A 21,666-nucleotide genomic window follows, 5' to 3' on the forward strand; every position below is an offset into this window, starting at 1 on the left:
GAATTTTTTTTTTGGTGCTTTAGCGCTGTTTAAGTGGTACTTTTCAGGGTTGAAAACTTCAGTTTTGCGGCACTTTCAAATCGCTTTTAAGGAGCTATGAAAGTGATGCCAATTCATTCCAATGGGCAGGGTGTTTTGGGAATGCTAAATACAGTGCTCCCAACCTACCCCAAAGATGCTGCTTGCAGGACTTTTTGGAACGTCCCGCAAGCGCACCGCCCCAGTGTGAAAAGACACACTGGAAAGAATGGGGGGCGGTTTTCAGGCGCTTTGCAGAGGCTAATTCTATCGCTAAAGTGCCTGCAAACCGCCCAGTGTGAAAGGGGTCTAAGGGGGGGCTGGAGGGACTGCTGCACACAGAAGTTTTTTTTACCTTTATGCATAATGTATAAAGGTCAAATACCTTCATCCTTTACAACCACTTTAGAAACCTTGTAATAATTATGTTGAGTAATTTATTTGTAACTTGATTTTTTTTTAATTGTAATTACATGCCTTACTTGAAACACTGATAAATTAATCAATTTCCTAAAGTGGACTTGTGATTATACTTCAGCTCCAGCGATGTACAGGTATAACCACTCAGAGTTTGAGTGGTTATACTGAAATAATGCCTACTGCTGCAGGCATCATCTCAGTATTGTTTTCAAGAGCTGACAGTCTTCTTTCTTGTAAAAGCAATTCTAGCAGCTAATTAGCCGCTGGATTGCTTTTACAAGCAGTGGGAAGGGACGTTCCCCCCTTCGACCTCCTTCTGCAGCTTTCTCGTCACAGCGGGAGACCCGAGCAACCAGCCAGTGCTTCCACCGGCTGATCATAGAGGTAATCAGAGACAGGAATGGTTCTGATCACCTCTATGATATAGGAAACCGGGAGCGATGAGCTTACATCACTTCCGTTGTCCCTGGATGCAAACAGTACCATTTATAAAGGGAGAGCATTTGATCTTGGTGTGATCAAATGCTTTTTAAGGGTAGAGGAGACATCTGGGGTCTAATAAAGAGTACCTGTCACTGTCTATTGCTATCACAGGGGATATTTATATTCCCTGTGATAACAATAAAAGGGATTTAAAAAAATTCAAGCGACAGAGTAAATATGTTAATAAAATGAAATAAATTATTTACATTTTTTTTTAAAGCACTCCCATCCGCCTATGCTCATGCGCAAAGGTGAATGCATGCATCAGTTACACACACGCAATTGTCCCACACAAATGAAGTATCACAGCTAACATCAAATCTAAAGTTATAACTTGTAAAGGCTTTTAATGAGTCGCCTATGGATAGTAAGTTTTACGCCATTTGCTGCCATTGCATAGGAGTTTGCAATTTTAACATGTGACATATTTGGTATTTACTGGGCATAACACCATATTTTATATTTTACCAAATAATTGGGCATTATATTGTGTTTTTGTGTATTAGAAATTAAAAAAAGATTTTTTCTCAGAAAAACTGCATTTGAAAAACCGCTGTGCGAATAAGCTTCCTGCCAATCATATGAGGCAATTTTCCTCCCAACGACACCATTATTTCTTCCACTGATACTGATAATGGGGTAATATTACTTCCACTAATACCAATGATGGGGCACTTCTCCCCCTCCTACCTACCCACAAAACCTGAGGCAATTTTTATTCTCACTGATGCTGGCCCCCCTAATGTCTGAAGTAAACTGGCCTTTTGAACAGTTTGGAGAGCCCTGCTCCAAAGGATCATACCGTGCAATCACTTTGACTTACTTTTCCATTCTGTTGGACACCACAGCCCATCAAATAGCTGGTTACACATATACCTTCAGGCTCTCACGTCCCACCAGATGGTCAGACAGCCAAACTAAGCTGGAACAGGCTTTTATCGGCTCCCTGGTATGATAACCCGGAAGCGATGACCTAAAAATACATCCGGTTTACCCAGATGTCAACGGCGCCATTTTTAAAAACTCAAAAGCATTCAAAAACACAGACCTTGGTGTTTTGAATGTTTTTAAGTAGGGCTGTGGAAATTAAAGATTAATTCCTCGATTAATCGATTCATTTTTTTGATCAATCAAAATTCTTTTGATCGGTACTCAACTCTTCGCTGGCTTCTGGGAGTTCCATCGGAAGTTCCGATTGAACGTAATGTGTACGGGGGGGGGGGGGGGGAGATACGCATGACATCACCCGCTGCTGCTCTACAGAACTAACATGATTGTCGGCTTTACATGCTGTGTTTTTATCATCTTTATGTGAGCAGTTTGTGTTTGAACACAAAAATGTAATCTTATACTTAAGCGGTGAGCACTTAGATCTTTTCTTTCTACCCATGACCTGGCATCCTTGCTGAGATCTAAGGAGACGTAAGAAAAGTTTATGGTCCGTGTTAGAATGAATTTAACCACTTCAATACAGGGCACTTTCACCCCCTTCCTTCCCAGCCCAATTTTCAGCTTTCAGCGCTCTAGCGCTTTCAGTGACAATTGCGCGGTCATGCTACACTGTACCCAAATGAAATTGTTATCATTTTGTTCGCACAAATAGAGCTTTATTTTGGTGTTATTTATTCACGACTCCGTTTTTTTTTTTGCGATATAAGCGCAAAAAAAGCGGAAATTTGGGAAAAAAACTATATTTTCTTTTTTCTATTTGAAAAGAAATCCAATAAAATCAAATTTTGTCATAAATTTAAGCCAAAATGTATTCTGCTACATGTTTTTGGTAAAAAAAATTCCGTTAAGTGTATAATAATTGGTTTGTGTGATCACGGACATATGTACGCAAATGATCATGTACATATGTGTGCAGGTGATCACGTACATATGTGTGCAGATAATCATTGGGACATGTGATTTTAGTGGGACATATGTGGGGGACATGTTTTTATTATTAGGGACATGTGTTTTTATTATTTGGGGACATGTATGTTTTGGGGACATGTGTGTTTTGGGGACATATGTGGGGACTGTGTTTTCACTGTGTGGTGTGTTGTGTGTTTACACTACACTGATGATCAGTGAGTAAAAAGCTGTGAAAAGCAGCCCATACTCACTGATCATCAGCCGGCTGCAGCGTTCTGCTCTCCTCTTCTCAGCGGTGACTTCCGTGTGAGGAGAGGAGAGCCGATTGCCTAGCAACCGGCTGTTTGTTTACATCACATGACGGCCGTGATTGGACACGGCCGTCATGTGATCAGGAGGGCCAATCACAGAGCCCTCCTGCCGATCTGAGATGTGCCGTGTCCGGGTGACACGAGCACATCGGGATCGCGCCGCTGCGCGGGCGCGCGCGCGCGCGATCCCGCTGCTCCTGAATGACGTTCCTGAACGTCCTATCAGGAGCAGGCGGCTCCCACCCGGCCGTATATATACATTGGCCGGGTGGGAAGTGGTTAAAACGTATTTGTGTGAACTGTGAAGTTAAGTCATGGACTGTGGAAACTAACTAGTGTCGGGTAATTTTATATAGTGTATACCACATTTACCACTGACTAATGCAGAGTTGCAATGCAATGAGATCAGCTAAAAGTAGTTGGATTTGTATATGCGTTATAATTAATCGAAATTAGTTAAAAAAAAGATTAATCGAACACAAAAATTTTAATCAGTAACAGCCCTACTTTTAAGTACATGTGCACAAACAGCAATCATCCCTCACATGTGAGGTATCAACACGTACATCAGATCATAGCCAACAATTCTAGCACCAGGCTTCCTCTGTAAATCTAAAGTGGAAACCTGTAAAGTCTTTTAAAGTGTCGCCAATGGATAGTAATGTTTTCACTGTGTATGGGACATCCTTATCTAAACTACAAATAAATATGTGTTTCACTGACTGTGCTATATTGTCTGTACCAGCCAGCTGTGTATGTTTAAATTGTGTAGGCATTGTGTTTACTTGGACTGTATCTACTACTTACACACTGTATACCATTGTACATTTGGTTGGAATTCAAATGATTGGCTTACCTTCTATGACTACCTACTGCTGTTTTGATGAATCTTTCACAATAATTAAAATAATGTTAAAAAAAATATCTGACACCTTTTACATTTTCTACATTTAAACCAACACTAAAAAAATGTTTTTGCTAACCTGCTTTAAAGTGCCCATGCAAACAAATCTTCAGTCTCCATGTTATCAGCTTTCACAACTATCCTCCCTAAACTACAAAACAGTACCCCCATATGTAAAGGAGATGAGGATAGGAGTAATGGTGTTTGAAGTCCGAAGCAGGAGAACATCCTACAATGAAAATGCTTGTCAGGATCCAAATCCAAACCCAGGAATTCTGATACATCTGGAAGTAGTTCTGAGATGCTGGAGAGCTTCCTGCCTGATCTCCCAGAGGGCAGTGGTGTCTGTACGAACATTACAGGAGCCAGAGGGTGACAGGTACAGCTTTGTCTCATCAATGGGTGCCCTGAGGTTTAGAGCACAGTGACCCCCCCCCAAGAGCACTCCTGGTAGGGTGATCCTACAGTGACAGTGACCTGGCACTAGCACATAGGAAAACCCATTTTCACCATCAGAAACTCTGGTGGTGAAGACTGGTTAGTATTTTCGTCCTGCATCTCAGGTGAGCTCCTGTCACCTACCAGGGGGCCAGGACCTGCTTTTGCATTTATGCTGCTGGTTTCTGTGTGATCCTTTCAGTTCCAATAGCCACTGGCCAGACTGTGGCAATGGCTGTGACAATTCTGCTCCTCTATAGATACAGTGCAGTGGGTGAGTGTTGTCACCTTAAGATAGGAAGTGTGTAACTAGTAGACATGTGCGATTTGTTTTGTACGAATCTCAAATTCGTACGAATTTCCCTAAATTCGTAGGTTCGGGAGGATCCGAAATACGAATTGCCATGCGTCCGAATTTTGTACGAAATACGAACTTTTGTTTGCGAATCCCCTTGAAGAAGTCAGCACAGCACAGGGATGGTGGAAGCCCCTCATCTAACGAAAATTCGTATTTCAGATAGGAAATTCTTCAACAGAATTTCGTATTTCAGATAAAAACCAAACTTCCATCAGCATCGACTGTCATATTGAGGTATATTTTTGCCTTTAAATTCATCGTAACAAACGTTCATACAAGTTAACAAACCTAACGACAATTCACAATTCGTATTTCGTATGAATTGAAATAGAATTTTGGACATGAAATACGAAGTACGAACTAATTTTAATATGAACCGTAACGGAACAGAACGAAACAAATTTATTGACGGCGCCCATGTCTAGTAACTAGCAGAAACATCGGGTGATTAAAAAAAAAAAAAAGCCTAAAAAAAGCAAACTATTGCAGCCACCACATCTAATGATCGTTTGTTATTTTATAGTTTATGTATGCTTCAGTACAAACACTCCATGCCAGTCAATCTCAGCAGTGTAGGGGGATAGGGGGTTGAAGGACCAGTAAGATTGTACATGCATGACCCAACTGCTATTCTGAGTCTACAAGCTGTTTTAAAGATCACCAACACAGTCATAAATTAGTTAGTAAAGGAAATTTATTGTCATGAGTCTGCTATTAACCAATAATGGATTTAGCATGGGCACTGCTCAAAGGTAAATGTAATAGTGTCACAAGATAACCTAAGGAGACAAAGACAGGAACACTTATCAGACTGTGCAAATTGTTCTTCCAAATAGAATCATCTCATGCTGATAAGAAGCATGCAGCATGCTGGGCTTAATTATCAAGTGGTGTAACTCAATTTAACCCTATTCCTTTCAACAGTTGCTTACCATCCTTGGTTTAAAACCTCAACAGACAGAATCGCTGCTGCCGTTTTCCGATGCTAAAATAGTTAAAATGATATGAACTTGTTGAGGTACTTAGGAATTAAAGTAATATAAAGTTCAGTTCTTCCTCAGTGGGGATACAACCCAAGAGACATTTCTAGGACAGTTATAATTATAGGTACTAATGGTCTCTGCCAACTCTAATGCTCTTTTACTCTAACATAAATCCATTTTAACATTACAGAGTGTGATGATGTATGTGGGTCTGAATATTACATTGAATTAAACATAGCCCAGTAACACCTGTATGTACAGGTCTATAGACAGATAAAAATCCTAATATTATCATGTGAAATATTATGTGTAATTATATGTGAAATATTATATTTAGTATATTATTACTGAATATTATATTTATTATATTCAAATCATATCCGTTACACTTCTTAATACATATTTTTATAATGTATGTTTCTGAGATCTTTACAATGCAAATAAATGGTGTATATATACTATTAGATTAGTACTGTATGTATTGTGAGGTACTGGCTGGCAGAGCAATGGGCAGTGTATACTGTATGTGCGCCGCTTGTGCCGGTTACTATCACTACTCCTGACAGAGGTAGTAATAGTTACAGTGCAAACACTGTCTGCATAAACAGCTCACTCAGCGCCTGTGATCATTATTATGATAATGGATAATCACAGGTCCTGAGTGAGATGATTAATTTTAGGCCTTGTTTAAGGTCCAATTACACCAGCCACGGCATTACAATGCGGTGCAGGCAGTGCTGATGTGCCAATTTCCGTGCATCACACTGTTCACTTTTTTTTTTAAACAAACTTTATTGAATTGTCGCACAGTCCACAGCTCACCTGTTAGCCTATCCTCATTAATTAGTCTTATATGTGCATAAGCCTTTTTATATGTAAGCTGACTGAGGCTCATATTCTTTCTTTCTCTCACTCTGTATGCTGACAGAACGCTAAAAACTTACATTTGATTCTTGTTTGTTTTAGTAAACCTATTAGGGGACACTTGGTAGTCAGGAACTGACATAAGTTTGGTCAGTGGCTCAGACAAACAAATGTTTTGTTTGTTTTATGCTATGGATTGCTGTACAAAAGCCTTTACGTAACAAATTGTATTTACTGCCTTGCCAATTAAATGTGCTGAGCAAACCTGCTTGGACTGTTCCTGGGTGTTCCTGTCTCGAGTATGGTTTACCACTGCCTCTACTAGTTGAGTTTGTTTCCCCTAAAATATATGTGTGTTGAAATTATGGCTAATTATTTTATTCTATGTATTACACAGCTTCACTCCCTAATAGCTTGCAAATAGGAATAGATGTAGTAAATAAAATACCTGAAGAACCACTATAGATTTTTTACCCTTAACTGGTTCAGCTATCACTGAATAGAACATGGAAAACCACCTTAGTCTGGTAGTCACACACCCTGTAAAAGCCCAGCTCAGATTGCTCATTGTTCCAGCAGCACTTAACCTTTGGCTTTATTCAAAAAATTACACTAGATATTGAGACTTCTGTGCTGCAATCTACCCTAAAGTCAACCAACAAGAGCTTATGGTTCCAAACCTAAGGCTTAAGTAATGGGCATGTAAATGGTTCCCTGCTGAACATGATTTTGGAATTTTTTAATAAAAGTAGAAATCCTTTTACATAAATTTCAATGCAAGATGCTGAACTTGATTATAGTTTAAGGATTAGGAATAAATCAACCTACATTATAGTTCTACTAAAAAAACAAACTGAATAGATCTCCTAATGGCTCTGTCCTGCATACATTAACTTTGGTCCAGCAAAGATGAAAATGTATTCTTCCTTAGTTGGTATTTGGTGCCCACAAGCACAAGCCCACAAGCATTGCCCACTTGATCCATAGAAACATCAATCTCGCTTTTGAGTCTGTATATTATTGCTTCCTAAACTTTTTAACCCAAAAATGTAAATTATTACTATACTGAAAAAAGAAGAAAATTGTTGTCAACATCAAGCCAAACATGGAACCAATGGCCTATAGCAGGGGTCATAAACCCCCGGTCCCCGGCCCACTACCAGGCCGTGGCCCTTCTGCAGGTAGGCCGCGGGTGCGGGCGGCCACAAGACACATGCTGGGCTACCGTTATGAAAGCGCTGGGTGGATGGAAGAAGCGAGCGGGCGGGCAAGCAGAGATGATATCATCTCTCTCCGCCCCCTCTACATCACCGCTCTTCTGCCCTCAAAGCCAGTCTGTCGGAGGTGCAGCGGGGAGCAGAGAGATGACATCATCTCATACTGCCTGCCCCGCATCGCCGCTCTCCCCCGGTTCCTCGGTGTGTGAAAACTTAGGATTCCTTGATTGCCTGCCCCCCAGACAGCTAATCAGGGATGGCAGAAGGGTGGAGCCAGAGACTGAGAGCCGAAGGAGTCCCGGACCCTCCCTCTGCCAGATGAGACCAGTTGCAGCATGAGGAGAGAGACACCCTGCAACATCCAGAGGGGCGATCCCACAGAGATGTGACGTCATCAGTGACAGGTGAGCTGTGTGTGGGAGTACAGGTGAGGTGTGCTGGGACTTGTAGTTCACCCCCTCAGCTGTCTGCCTGACATACCACAAGGGGCGCTCCACTCACTCCTCATCTGGTGACAGGCAACGTGGCAGGTGGCAATCCACATCTTGTGGCAGGCAGTGTGGCAAGTGACATTCCGCTTCTGGTGACAGGCAGCATGGCAAGTGACTATGCACATCTAGTAGCAGGCGACAGTGGTAAGTGACACACTCAGGGCTACCACTGATTCTACAGTATGGCGAGTTGAACTATTTCATTTATTACTGCAATGTAATAATAGAAATAATGCGGTTCAATCACCCCGACACCATATCAAGCATGGTGCCATGATGATTGAATCACTAACACCAGCCATTGCCCATGAAAAATCGCCCCCCCCCCCCCCCGGGCCTTGGCACAATGGACACTTTTGATGGTTCAAGTGAGTACCAAAATTTCAAAGAAGTTAGTTGGTTTGATGGGATGTGTGTGTATATACTGTATATGTTGCAGCTAACCAATACTTAGATGTGATGGCTGCATTATGTTTTTGTTTTTGTTTTTTTAGCTTTTTTCCCTTTAATTTACCTGGTGATCTGGTCAGGAACACACTTCCTGTCTTAGTGTGTCTGTATTCTGGATGAAGTAGTAAAGTAGAAACCATTGGGCAGCAGCATTGTAAATTTGGTGAGATGTTAGTGTTAGACTAGTAGATTTTTATGGACTTGACTAACACCTTGAAGCTGAACTCCAGCTAACACTTTACATAAATTAATAAACACTGATAGTTGTAAAAAATGCAGCTTCCATATCAAGGAATTTTTGAGCTAAAATGTAGCAACTCTTTGTTTTTGGGTTTAATACCGCTTGAAGTTTACAAGACTGAACTTTCATCCGTGTCATAGATATTAAAGTGGTTCTAAAGGCTCAAGGTTTTTTACCTTCATCCAGCCTATGCATGAAGGTAAAAAACCTTCTCTGTGCAGCAGCCCCCCAGCACCCCCCCCCCCAATACTTGCCTGAGCCCTATCGCGATCAAGCAATAGCAATCCAGCCTCAGCTCTCTGGGGACAGCCAATGAGGAAAGGGGGCAGGGCCCAGCCACAGCTCTGTTTGTGAATTGTCATGTACAGTTTGCGAGTGAGCCTGCTTGGGTACCCCTATTGCAAGCTGCTTGGTCTGAGGGTATTTGGCAGGAGGGAAGGGCCAGGAGCATCAGTGAGGGACCTGAGAAGAGGAGGAATGGGGCGACTCTGTGCAAAACTGCTGCACAGAGCCAGTAAGTATAAAATTTTTGTTATTTATAAAATACCATCATCTGGAACGGATGATATGATCATACTAATTGCAGAGCCAGACACTGGTACATGGGTATATTCATAAGGCAGTGAAAGTGGCACCAGTGTTAATTTTGTCAACAAAAATATTTTTGGCAGCTGTATGTTTTCAGTGACAAAAACAAAACGAAAATAAAATGGAAAATTTATTTCCTATCAAATACTTACTGTAATTTTCCTTTCCTGATGGACTCCATGGCAGCATACGTATGGGTTAACCCCACCTCCTCTCTAATCCTATCGGACCCCACTCCCGTAACTTTTTGCTCAGATCCAGAGGCCGCGTTTTGTATCTAGCCTACTCATGACATTGGGAGCGAACTCCTGCTGCCATGGAGTTCTTTAGGAAAGGAAAATTATGGTAAGTATTTGAAATTTACTGTTTTCCTGACAGACTCCATGGCAGCATACATATGGTAAATAAATAGCCATACACCTTATGGGTGGGCAATGCTGCACCACAGGCTTTAATTTGGACTGTTAACAGACAGGACCTTCAAACCAAAATAAACAGAGGATTAAGAAGCAGGCACTACACAATAATGCACCATAAATGTATTGATCAAAGACCACAAGGCCACCCTACAGAATACATTGGGAACCACATGCTGTGAAGCCACCAGAGACGTAGACACACTCCTGGTTGAGTGAGCAGTCACCACCTCTGTGAGCCTTTTTATAGCACTGATCAATGTAATAATGTCACTGGTTCCCAAAAAGTGTAACTTGGGGTCAGATTTGTCCACCGCAAACTCGCAGTCCCGCTAAAAATTGCAGATTGTCACCATTACCAGTAAAAACAATAAAAAATTAATAAAAGTCCATAAATCTATCCCAAGGTTTGTAGACGCGATAACGTTTGCGCAAATCAATCAAAATACTCCTATTGGGATTTTGTTTACCAAAAATATGTAGAAGAATATATATCAGCCTAGACTGACAAATAAATTAGTTTTTTATATATTTTTTTTTGGATATGTATTATAGCAAAAAGTCATAAACTGTCTCTTGTGGTTTTTACGTTTTGATCCTTTTTTTGGTGAATGGGTAGGGGTACAATGTACCCCTACCCATTCACATAGGGGGGCTTCAAGATTTCGATAAGCCCCCTGCCTGCAGACCCCAACAACCACCGGCCAGTGTTGTCAGGAAGAGGCTCTTGTCCCCATTGACATATATATATATATATATATATATATATATATATATATATATATATATATATATATATATATGTGTGTGTGATTCCGCACACTTGTGCAGCTGGCCTAAAGCGGTTAAACTAATTTAATTATTAGACATGTGCAGAGTAAAATATTTCATTTCGGAATTTCGTTTTCGTCCGAAAACTTAATTTATTTAGTTACTCCCGAAATTCGTTTTTATTTATTTCGTTTTTCGTTCAAAAATTGCATTCGTCCGAAAATCCACATGAATTACGGTCGAATCTGTCTTTGAAGGCTTATGGTGTCTGTCGAATGTATAAAGAAGGTTAGACGGAGCTAGTATATAGCATACTTTAGAACCCCTGTTAAAGTCTATGGGACTCCAACATTCAAAATCTAAAGTGCTAATTTTAAAGACTAATTTGCAAGTTACTGTCCTAAAAAGTGTTTGGGGACCCGGGTCCTGCCCCAGGGAACATGTATCAATGCAAAAAAAAGTTTTAAAAACGGCCGTTTTTTCAGGAGCAGTGACTTTAATAATGATTAAAGTAAAACAATAAAAGTGTAATATTCCTTTAAATTTCGTAGGGGGGGGGGGGGGGTTGTCTATAGTATACCTGTGAAGGGGCTCATGTTTCTGGTGCTTAGAACTGTCCCTGCACAAAGTGTCATTTATGCAGGAAAAAAAGTCCTTTAAAATCACTCGCAGCTATTATGAATTGTCGGCTCCCGTAATACAGAGAACACTCATTGAAAGTCATTGATAAAAAAATAAATAAATAAATAAATAAATAAAAAAGCGTGGGGGTCCCCCAAATTCAATTAACAGGCCCTTCAGGTCTGGTATGGATATTAAGGGGAACCCTGCCTCAAATTTAAGAAAAAATTTGACGTGGGGTTCCCCCTAAATATCCATAACCAGACCCTTCAGGTCTGGTATGGATATTAAGGGGAACCCCGCGTCAAATTAAAAAAAAAATTGATGTGGGGGTCCCCCTAAAAATCCATACCAGACCCTTTATCCGAGCACGCAACCTGGCAGGCCGCAGGAAAAGAGGGGGGGACGAGAGAGCGGCCCCCCTCCCTCCTGAACCGTACCAAGCCACATGCCCTCAACATTGGGAGGATGCTTTGGGGGTCTGTGACCCCTCAAAGCACCTTGTCCCCATGTTGATGAGGACAAGGGCCTCATCCCCACAACCGTGGCCGGTGGTTGTGGAGGTCTGCGGGCAGGGGGCTTATCAGAATCTGGAAGCCCCCTTTAACAAGGGGACCCCCAGATCCCCCCCCTGTTTGAAATGGTAAGGGGGTACAAAAGTACCCCTACCATTTCACAAAGAAAGTGTAAAAAATTGTTAAATAAGACAAACACACTTTTGAAAAATATCTTTATTAAAAATAAAAAAAAAGATTCCAGCGGTGGTAATCCACTCTTGCTATCCAGCGACGGACGGTCATCTCTCCAGCGATGTCTCATCTCATCCAGCGCAGCGAATACATCCTTCTTCTGTCTCCGCTGTGGAGACACTGCAAGGATTCCGGCGGCCTGACGTTTCTTATATACGGAGGGCGGGGCCACCCGTCACCTGACTCCGCCCCCCTCTGACGCAGGGGGAAACCCCGGGTTCCCTGTGACGTATGGGTGACCCCGCACCCCTCTGATGTAACACAGGCAGGTTTCCGTTACATCAGAGGGGGGCGGGTCACCCATACGTCACATGGAATCCCGGGTTTCCCCTTGCGTCAGAGGGGGGCGGGGTCAGGTGATGGGTGGCCCTGCCCTCCGTATATAATAAATGTCAGGCCGCCGGAATCCTTGCAGTGTCTCCACAGCGGAGACAGAAGAAGGATGTATTCGCTGCGCTGGATGAGATGAGACATCGCTGGAGAGATGACCGTCCGTCGCTGGATAGCAAGAGTGGATTGCTACCGCTGGAATCTTTTTTTTTTTTTTTTTTTTTTTAATAAAGATATTTTTCAAAAGTGTGTTTGTCTTATTTAACTATTTTTTACACTTTCTTTGTGAAATGGTAGGGGTACTTTTGTACCCCCTTACCATTTCAAACAGGGGGGGGGGCGGGATCTGGGAGTCCCCTTGTTAAAGGGGGCTTCCAGATTCTGATAAGCCCCCCGCCCGCAGACCTCCACAACCACCGGCCACGGTTGTGGGGATGAGGCCCTTGTCCTCATCAACATGGGGACAAGGTGCTTTGAGGGGTCACAGACCCCCAAAGCATCCTCCCAATGTTGAGGGCATGTGGCCTGGTATGGTTCAGGAGGGAGGGGGGGCGCTCTCTCATCCCCCCTCTTTTCCTGCGGCCTGCCAGGTTGCGCGCTCGGATAAAGGGTCTGGTATGGATTTTTAGGGGGACCCCCACGTCAATTTTTTTTTAAATTTGACGTGGGGTTCCCCTTAATATCCATACCAGACCTAAAGGGTCTGGTTATGGATATTTAGGGGGAACCCCACGTCAAATTTTTTCTTAAATTTGAGGCAGGGTTCCCCTTAATATCCATACCAGACCTGAAGGGCCTGTTAAGTGAATTTGAGGGACCCCCACGCTTTTTTTTTAATTTATTTATTATTATTTTTTTTTATCAATGACTTTCAATGAGTGTTCTCTGTATTACGGGAGCCGACAATTCATAATAGCTGCGAGTGATTTTAAAGGACTTTTTTTCCTGCATAAATGACACTTTGTGCAGGGACAGTTCTAAGCACCAGAAACATGAGCCCCTTCACAGGCATACTATAGACAACCCCCCCTACGAAATTTAAAGGAATATTACACTTTTATTGTTTCACTTTAATCATTATTAAAATCACTGCTCCCGAAAAAACGGCCGTTTTTAAAACTTTTTTTTGCATTGATACATGTCCCCTGGGGCAGGACCCGGGTCCCCAAACACTTTTTAGGACAGTAACTTGCAGAATCTTTTCTCTCTGTCAAATCTTTTTTCTCTGTCAAATATTTTCTCTATATAATCTTGGACTAATAGAGGTAAGGTTAGGCACATTCGACCACAGGTTCTATAGACAGATTGTTATTGTCAGAGTCATGTCGAATCTCCTATTCTATATCGAACTGTTGTAACAATGAAAACGAAAATAAAGCATTTATTTATGTTGGATCTTTCGTTTTTCGGATTTTGTGCTTTCGTTATCGTTTGTCAAAACGAAAACGAAAATAGCTGAAATTCGGACGAAAATGCATTCGGACGAAAACGAATGCACATGTCTATTAATTATAGCATTGTTTTATATTGAAAAATTTGCAATCAACTAATAACCATTTTTAAAAAGTCATAGGGGACTATTTACGAAAAAAAACTCCACGTTGAACTGAAAGTGCACTTAAAGTGCAATTGGAAGTAAAGTTGCTGTAGATCCGAGGGGGACATGCAAGGAAAATAAAAAACAGCATGATTGGATGATAAAATCAGCAGAGCTTCCACTCATTTCAGATATACCCCTTAGATTTAGAGTGACTGCATTTCCAATTGCACTTGCAGTGCAAAGTAGATTTGCGTAAATAACCCCCATAATGTCTGTATATACAGTATATATATATATATATATATATATATATATATATATATATAGATATAGATATTATATATTTTTTTTGGGGGGGGGGATTTAATACCACTTTAAATTGGAACTGAAGCCAGAAATATGCCCATCGAGTAGGTTGATATGCAGGGGCATATGCAGTTCAAAGCTGCTGCAGTCATAAGAGACTTCAATTGGCATGCTTTTCTTTTAAGCAGAAAGGAAGTTTTTTCTCTTTAAGTAGACTAAATAAATAAAATAATTATATACACACATGCTTTTTAGACTTTGGTTTCTCTTTATGGACACATTGCCAGAGGAAGCTATATTTCAGATTGCTTGTAATTTGGTCTCAAGCTCTAGGCAGACCCCTGAAAGAGGTAGTGAGACAGTTAGAGCATGGGGATGATAGTGTTGGAAAATAAATAATGATCTTCCAGCAGTAAGATAAAAATATTTTTCTAATGTGACCCAATTGTGAGCATCATGCCAAAACCTCTGTCAAAAGAACCCCACTACTTAAATCCTAGAAAAAGAGTGGTTTAATTTACTAGGTGGCTAGTCATAGATCAATAATCTTTTGTTCAAGGTTGGGGTTGACAAGAATACATTTATTTCAACCTCTTTCCCATCTTTCATGTATTATATTGACTATGCTGCAGAAAATTTTGGCAAACAGCTGAACACTGTATAGATCATAAAGGAACAAATGATTGCAACCCTGTTTTCATTAATACATCTAAATTTGACTTGATACCAGCCTTTTGCAATCCCCTATACCAGTGGTCATCAACCCTGTCCTCAGGGCCCACTAACAGGCCAGGTTTTATGTATTACCTTGGGGAGATGCAGACTAGAATCTACAATCACTGAGCAGAAAATTATATCACCTGTGATGTATTTCAGTTATCTTGCAAACCTGGCCTGTTAGTGGGCCCTAAGGACAGGGTCGATGACCACTGCCCTATACAACAGCAATTCGATGGGGAGAGGGAGGGGCAGGACTGGGATCAAGTCAGGTGTTATGAATGCAAATGTGCTGACAAGGAACCTGCTGATAGGAAGAGAGCAGAATAAGGGCCTGTGTCCATATGCTTCAGGCTTGTCTCAATGGCATCCGTATGACATCAGTTAGATATGCTTCTGGGATCATTCAGAATTCATTGACCAGAGCATTTTACCTGCAGTTGGCTTCCTTCTGACCTGCATTTGAAATGCTTCAAGTGGTGTTTTCATTCCTATAAACTTGTATGAGAATTCAAAATGTGATCATTAAAGCGGGAGTCCACCGGGACTCCGCGTTTTTTTTTAAAAGCCAGCAGCTACAAATACTGCAGCTGCTGACTTTTAAAATAGTGACACTTACCTGTCCAGCGCGCCCGCGATGTCGGCACCCGAAGCCGATCTCTAGATTGACACTCGAGTGCTGCCGCCGCCATCTTGGGTATGGGAATCAGGAAATGGAGCCTTTCGGCTTCATTTCCCGGTTTCCCTACTGCGCATGCCGCGCTGCGCAATGAGGACGGTCCCCGCTGCCTCTGGGATCTGTGTGTTTCCCAGCAGGCAGCGGGGCACTTGCGGGAAGGGGCGGGCACTTGCGGAAAGGGGCGTAAGTTACGCCCCTTTCCGCAGAGAGCTATCCCGGAAGTGGGTGCAGTTACCTGGATTATCCAGGTAACTGCACCCCCCTCCCCCCTGAAAGGTGCCGATTGTGGCACCGGAGGGGGGGAGGGTTCCGATGAGCGGAAGGTCCACTTTAGGGTGGACCTCCGCTTTAACATGGGCCTAAGCAAAGATTAGTCTGTTGCTGGTTTTGACTGCCCATCCAACAGCCTGGGGGTGGAAAAAAGACACCACTGTTTTCCTTCTACAGTCTATACTCTATAACTGTAACAGAGAAAGGGCTGTCATCTGACTGTGCTGCATGGTAGGTCTATATAAATCTAGATGGAGAGAAATACAAATTATTTGGAAAGTGAAACAATGACTTTGTGTATTCACACTTTGTATGACAATATGTATTCACCTGTGTGTTAGCCGTTTGTCTAAAGTTGAGATTTAGCCTGTTTTTTCTTGTTAATTCCCTAGCTACAAGAATATGATTACCTGTCACATTTATTTTCTTTTTTCTTTATTATTTTGCAGAATGTGTTTGGTGACAAGCCCACAATCCCAGAATACAAAGTTGCTGCAATCCAGAAGTCACGCTTCGTTCTCCTGCACTATGGCACTTTTAAGGCTGGCTGGGACTGGCTGATTCTCTTGGCCACTTTCTATGTTGCTGTGACGGTCCCCTACAATGTCTGCTTTGCTGCTGCTTGGGATGAACACTCTTCTTCGCGTAGCCCACCCAGCGTCAGCGACATCTTTGTTGAAATCCTTTTCATGCTTGGTATGACAAATGTTGGGTATGAGGGTTGAGAGAATTGATGCTTGTTGCTGTAGGCTAGCACTAAATAGTACAAGTGAGTGTTACATGGATTGTGAAGGTACATCTCTGATATTGTGCAAATATTGTTATGTTAGTATTAGTAATATTAGTAGTATCTAGTCATTTTCTCATTATCTATGATGTGCACAGTATATTGTTATCTCTACTGGGCCTTTAACTATTCCGCAGGTTGAAGGATGGAAATCGGGAAACCCTGCAATTTGCTACAAGTCCCCCTCATTTATCTTAGTGCCTCTGTGTCTTATTTTTAGATAATTGTCTTTATCATAATGCTGAATATCAGAACATATAAACAAACCTAGACACTGTCGATATTTATTCAGCTTGCCAGGCCCTGCCACTGAGTAAATGAGAAGTACCATGAGAAAACTCATTTGCAATAGTTGCAGCAGAGAAATATTTCTTTACTTTGGAGCAAATTAATTTACACATCTTGATACAAAGCAGGGGTCTGCAATTGTCAGGAATGGATCTGAGTCATAAGTTTAAAATACCAGTTACTCCTATTTTATCAGCCATTAAAGTGGTTGTTAAGCCACTTTCACATCTTCAACCTCTCACTTTGTGAGTGATTTATATAAAAAAAAAAAGCCTGCTATACCTCATTTCACAGCTCTTCTTGGCAATCACATGATCGGCTGGCTTTCTTCTCTCCCCATCTGATAGATGCCTCGGTCAGGGCCGAGATTCCCCCACTGACATCACTCAGAGAGAGAGGAGAGAGAGAGATCCAGCCGATCATATGAGAAGAGAAGAGCTGTGAAATTAGGTATAGCAGACTTTCTTTTTATAAATCACTCACACAGAGGCACACAGGATTAGAACACAGGGTGTATGGTATGAAGATGTCAAAGTTATTTGAGCTGCAGGAGTTGAGGGGGCAGGCACTGTCACAAGCTGACAGGCAGAGAGGGGTGAGAGCACAGAGGAGACAGAGGCAGGCTGCGGATGACGGAGGCATGTATGGATGATTCTGGCCTCAGGGCACAGTAGCCCTGATATATCGGAGTCAGCGTACAGGGGGAAGGGTATAGCCAGGCAGGATCAACTAGGTATTACAGGTGTTACTGGGGAACAAATGACACAGCACAAGCACTGTTGTATAATATGCTTTAAAGGAACAGGATTTTTTTGGGGGATTAACAAATGCTTTAAGACCCCTTTCACACTGGGGCGTTTTTCAGGCGTTTTTCAAGCGCTTTAGCGTTAAAAAAAAGCGCCTGTAAAGAGCTTGAAAGACGCCTCATCTGCAGTCCCAATGTGAAAGCCCAAGTGCTTTAAGAGCCCTTTCACAATGTCAGCGCCCGAAAAACGCTTGTAAAGCGCCGCTTAAACTAGCAGCGCTTTACCAGCGTTTTTCGAGCGTTAATGGGGCGCTTTTAACCCCTGCTAGTGGCCAAATAAAGGGTTAAAAGCGCCCACAAAACGCTGCTGCCAATAGCGTTTTTCAGGCGTTTTACAGGCGCTTCCCATTGATTTCAATGGGAAGGGGCACTTTAGGAGCGTTGTATTCACCGCTCCAAAAGCGCTACAAAGAAGCTGCTTGCAGGACTTTTTTTTGATGCCCTGCCAGCGCAGCGTCTCGGTGTGAAAGCACTCGGGCTTTTACATTGGGATTGCAGTTGCAGCTATTTTCAGGCACTTTTTTTAACGCTAAAGCGCCTGAAAAATGCCCCAGTGTGAAAGGGATCTCGGTGTGAAAGCACTCGGGCTTTTACATTGGGATTGCAGTTGCGGCTTCTTTCAGGCACTTTTTTTTAACGCTAAAGCGCATGAAAAATGCCTGAAAAACGCCCCAGTGTGAAAGGGGTCTTACTCTTTCTTTTATACTATGTTTGCAAGTATATAACAGAAAATTGTTATCACACACTCAATTCACTCATGCTCAGTGATCGTTTTAGCCCAGCAACTGGCCCACAGACATTTATGGGCTGTTAAAATGGCTGACATTTCATTGACATTCAGTGTTGTCTCCCACTAGTAAATCAGACATATCAAACTTGTAATTTGTAGGCTATGTGTGACCCTCAAATTTATTCCTTGTGGCCCTCGGCCAAAAACTGAAATTTAATTAGAGCCAAAGTTGTTTAAGCTTTATCGTGTTACATATTTTTGCAGTTGAGATATTTCTTAAAAAATCTTGTACTTTAGTTACATTTTGACAAGATGTAACAATTTAACACAGAGAATGATTACTTTATATTTGTAGGTTATTCCTTTTTTTGTCCCACCAAAGTAAAAAAAGCTTACTGCGCTCAAATCCTAAACCCAATCTAGATAAATGAGAGATGTTGGTGGTCAGACTTCAGCTTCTGCAAGTTGTATCATAATAATGTCTAGAAGAGCCGGCATTACAGCTGGATCAAATTAATAAAAGAACTCTTTTAATCAGACCTAGGGTTAGAAATGCATGTAGACAGACCCGCTTTTATTTTGTTATGTTTGGTAGATTTAGTAATTGCTTTGTCAGTCTAAAGTGGTGTATTTTTTCTGAAATTAATTAGGTTCAGTCCTTGATGGATCTCCTTTAGCTATGTATGATGTTATCCTACTAAACTAAAACGTCTGATTCGTTTCATTTCACCTGTAATTACACCTCAAATATACAGTCAGCTCAATAAATAACAAACAGTCAGCTTTTAATCAAATGACGCCTCTTCTTTCTGTGTAAATAATACAATTTAGAATAAGAATATAGCAAAGTGAATTGTCGTTGGCTTAACACATTTCGTCATGTAATACATATGGGATTACCAATTGACATGTTGACATTTTGAAAGATCCATTCAGTAGATATGAATGGGAACACACAATACACGAAAGATATCGCATCCATGCATCTTTATTTGGCCATGCTTTTTTCAACAAGCTCTAACAAGCCTTAAGTTCATATGGTGATATGTTACTAATGCCAAGAGGGCTGTAGAAACATTCTCACCGAATTTTACATTTTCAAATTCTTACAAGGATGAATTCTTTCATCAGCATTCATCTTTTGCATCTACCAGCACTCACACCATCAACCACCTTAGTTTGCTTGAAGTGATTGTAAAGGATCAATTTTTTTTTTTTAAATAACAAACATTTCATACTTACCTCCACTGTGCAGCTTGTTTTGCACAGAATGGCCCCGAACATCCTCTTCTGGGGTTCCCAGGTGGCTCTCATGGCTCCTTTCTCTCAACTGATAACCCCCTAGGAGAAGCACTCTACCGAGGAGGTTACCTTGCAGGTACGCTCCCGAGTCCATCATTTGCGTCCACAGACATGAATGCCGAACTCGACCTCCCCCCGATGCCCACATCATTGTATTTTATTGACAGCAGCGGGAGCCAATGGCTGCGCTGCTATCAATCTATCCAATCAAGAGCCCGGACCCCGTGGAGAGAAGGACATTGCATCCTCGCTAAAGAGATGAAGAGGCTCAGGTAAGTAAAACGGGAGGGAGGGGGGCGGGGGGTCGGTGACTGCCATTTTTCACCTTAATGCATAGGATGCATCAGTTTCAGCATCTGAGCTTCTTTGAAGTTCACCAAACCCTGCTCAAACCGAACACAGGGAAGTTTAGCTCATCAGTATTTGACACCTAAAACAGCATACGTTTTTGTAAAGACATTTTTTATCATGAACCTGCTTGGAAGCTTAGTGCAGCTAATAATAAATGGCCCAAGCCCTTTGAGAAATAACCCTGGCTGTCATTAACATTATACAAGGCTGTCAAACAAAACTAAAACTGTTTTTGATAAATTAATTGTAAAGTAGCTCAATGTTGCCAGAAGAAAATCACTAGCGCAGTTAATACTACGACGATGACAGGAGGTTATCGAAGAGAAAATAAATACAGTAACAATATCAGTGTAGTTGGTATTTAAAAGAAGTGTGAAAGTTGTACAAACCACTTTGACCTACAGGTAAGCCTAGATTAAGGCTTACCTGTAGGTCCAAGAAATATCTCCTAAACCTATACAGTTTAGGAGATATTTACCTGAGGACAGCCACCGCAGGCGCACTGGGTAAGTCGCAGATCGTGGCGATATGCCGCGAGTGTCAGCTCCCGTGCGCATGTGTGGGAGTGACGTCATTGCTGCTCCAGCGAATCACAGCGCCGGAGAAGCGAGACCCACGGAGACCCACCAAGAAGATGGACGCTCTGAACTACAGGGAACAGCGGTGACTTTGCTGGCTCCTGTGTCAGGTAAGTGACACATAATGGACTACTATGTTATGCATAGTAGTCCATTATGCTTTACCTTTGCAGGGAATCAAAGAGGAAGTAAACCCATCAGGGTTTACTTCCTCTTTAAAGCTAAGGTCCTGCAGTGACAAAAATCATCACACTACGGTATATATTGAGTTTTAGAATTATTGCTATAATCCCTAGAATTTCTATATATTTATCTTCAAAATGTCAATAGCTAACACATTTTTGAGAGTATTCTGGCATTTCCCAATATTCAAGTCAGTTGTGGATAGTGGACCAACAAATCAAAAATGAAACCCAGTAGCCATAACAGCACAGATCACGTTTAATAAATTAAATCTAAAGCCCCAAAGCATGAAATGCTAAAACCCTTGTCAGTTTATTTTATTTTATTTGCATTCTGTTGAGGAGTTTAACATTGACTTCCTATCCTGGAGACAACAAAAAATTAGACAAATTCCCTCCTAAACAGTTGTTGTAGGTGTCTCCACTGGAAAGTTTTCCCTTTAATCCTATTTTTGGTGATAACTGCAAAATTTTTGATTTCCATTCATTTTCTGTTGTCACTGGGACATACAAAGAGAGACGATGTCCTGAGAAATAAAAAAAAAATCCAAAGAAGTATAGGAGTTTTACGTAGGGGCAGAGGGCAGAGTTAGAGATGAACCTGCAAGTGTACCACCA

At 41.7% G+C, this 21,666-nt stretch overlaps 1 protein-coding gene across 1 annotated transcript in view; it reads left to right on the plus strand.

The window, feature by feature from the left end:
• Positions 1–21,666, plus strand: part of LOC143924231 (voltage-gated delayed rectifier potassium channel KCNH8-like) — a 712,305-nt gene that overhangs the window by 562,421 nt on the left and 128,218 nt on the right. The window contains exon 5 of the mRNA XM_077448423.1: positions 16,475–16,721. Coding sequence (XP_077304549.1) covers positions 16,475–16,721 — 247 coding nt within the window. The remainder of the gene's footprint in view (positions 1–16,474; positions 16,722–21,666) is intronic.

This window comes from Lithobates pipiens, unplaced genomic scaffold (assembly GCF_037356315.1).
Source record: "Lithobates pipiens isolate NorthernLeopardFrog02 unplaced genomic scaffold, aLitPip1_a1.2 Scaffold_22, whole genome shotgun sequence".
Classification (NCBI taxonomy): Eukaryota; Metazoa; Chordata; class Amphibia; order Anura; family Ranidae; genus Lithobates; species Lithobates pipiens.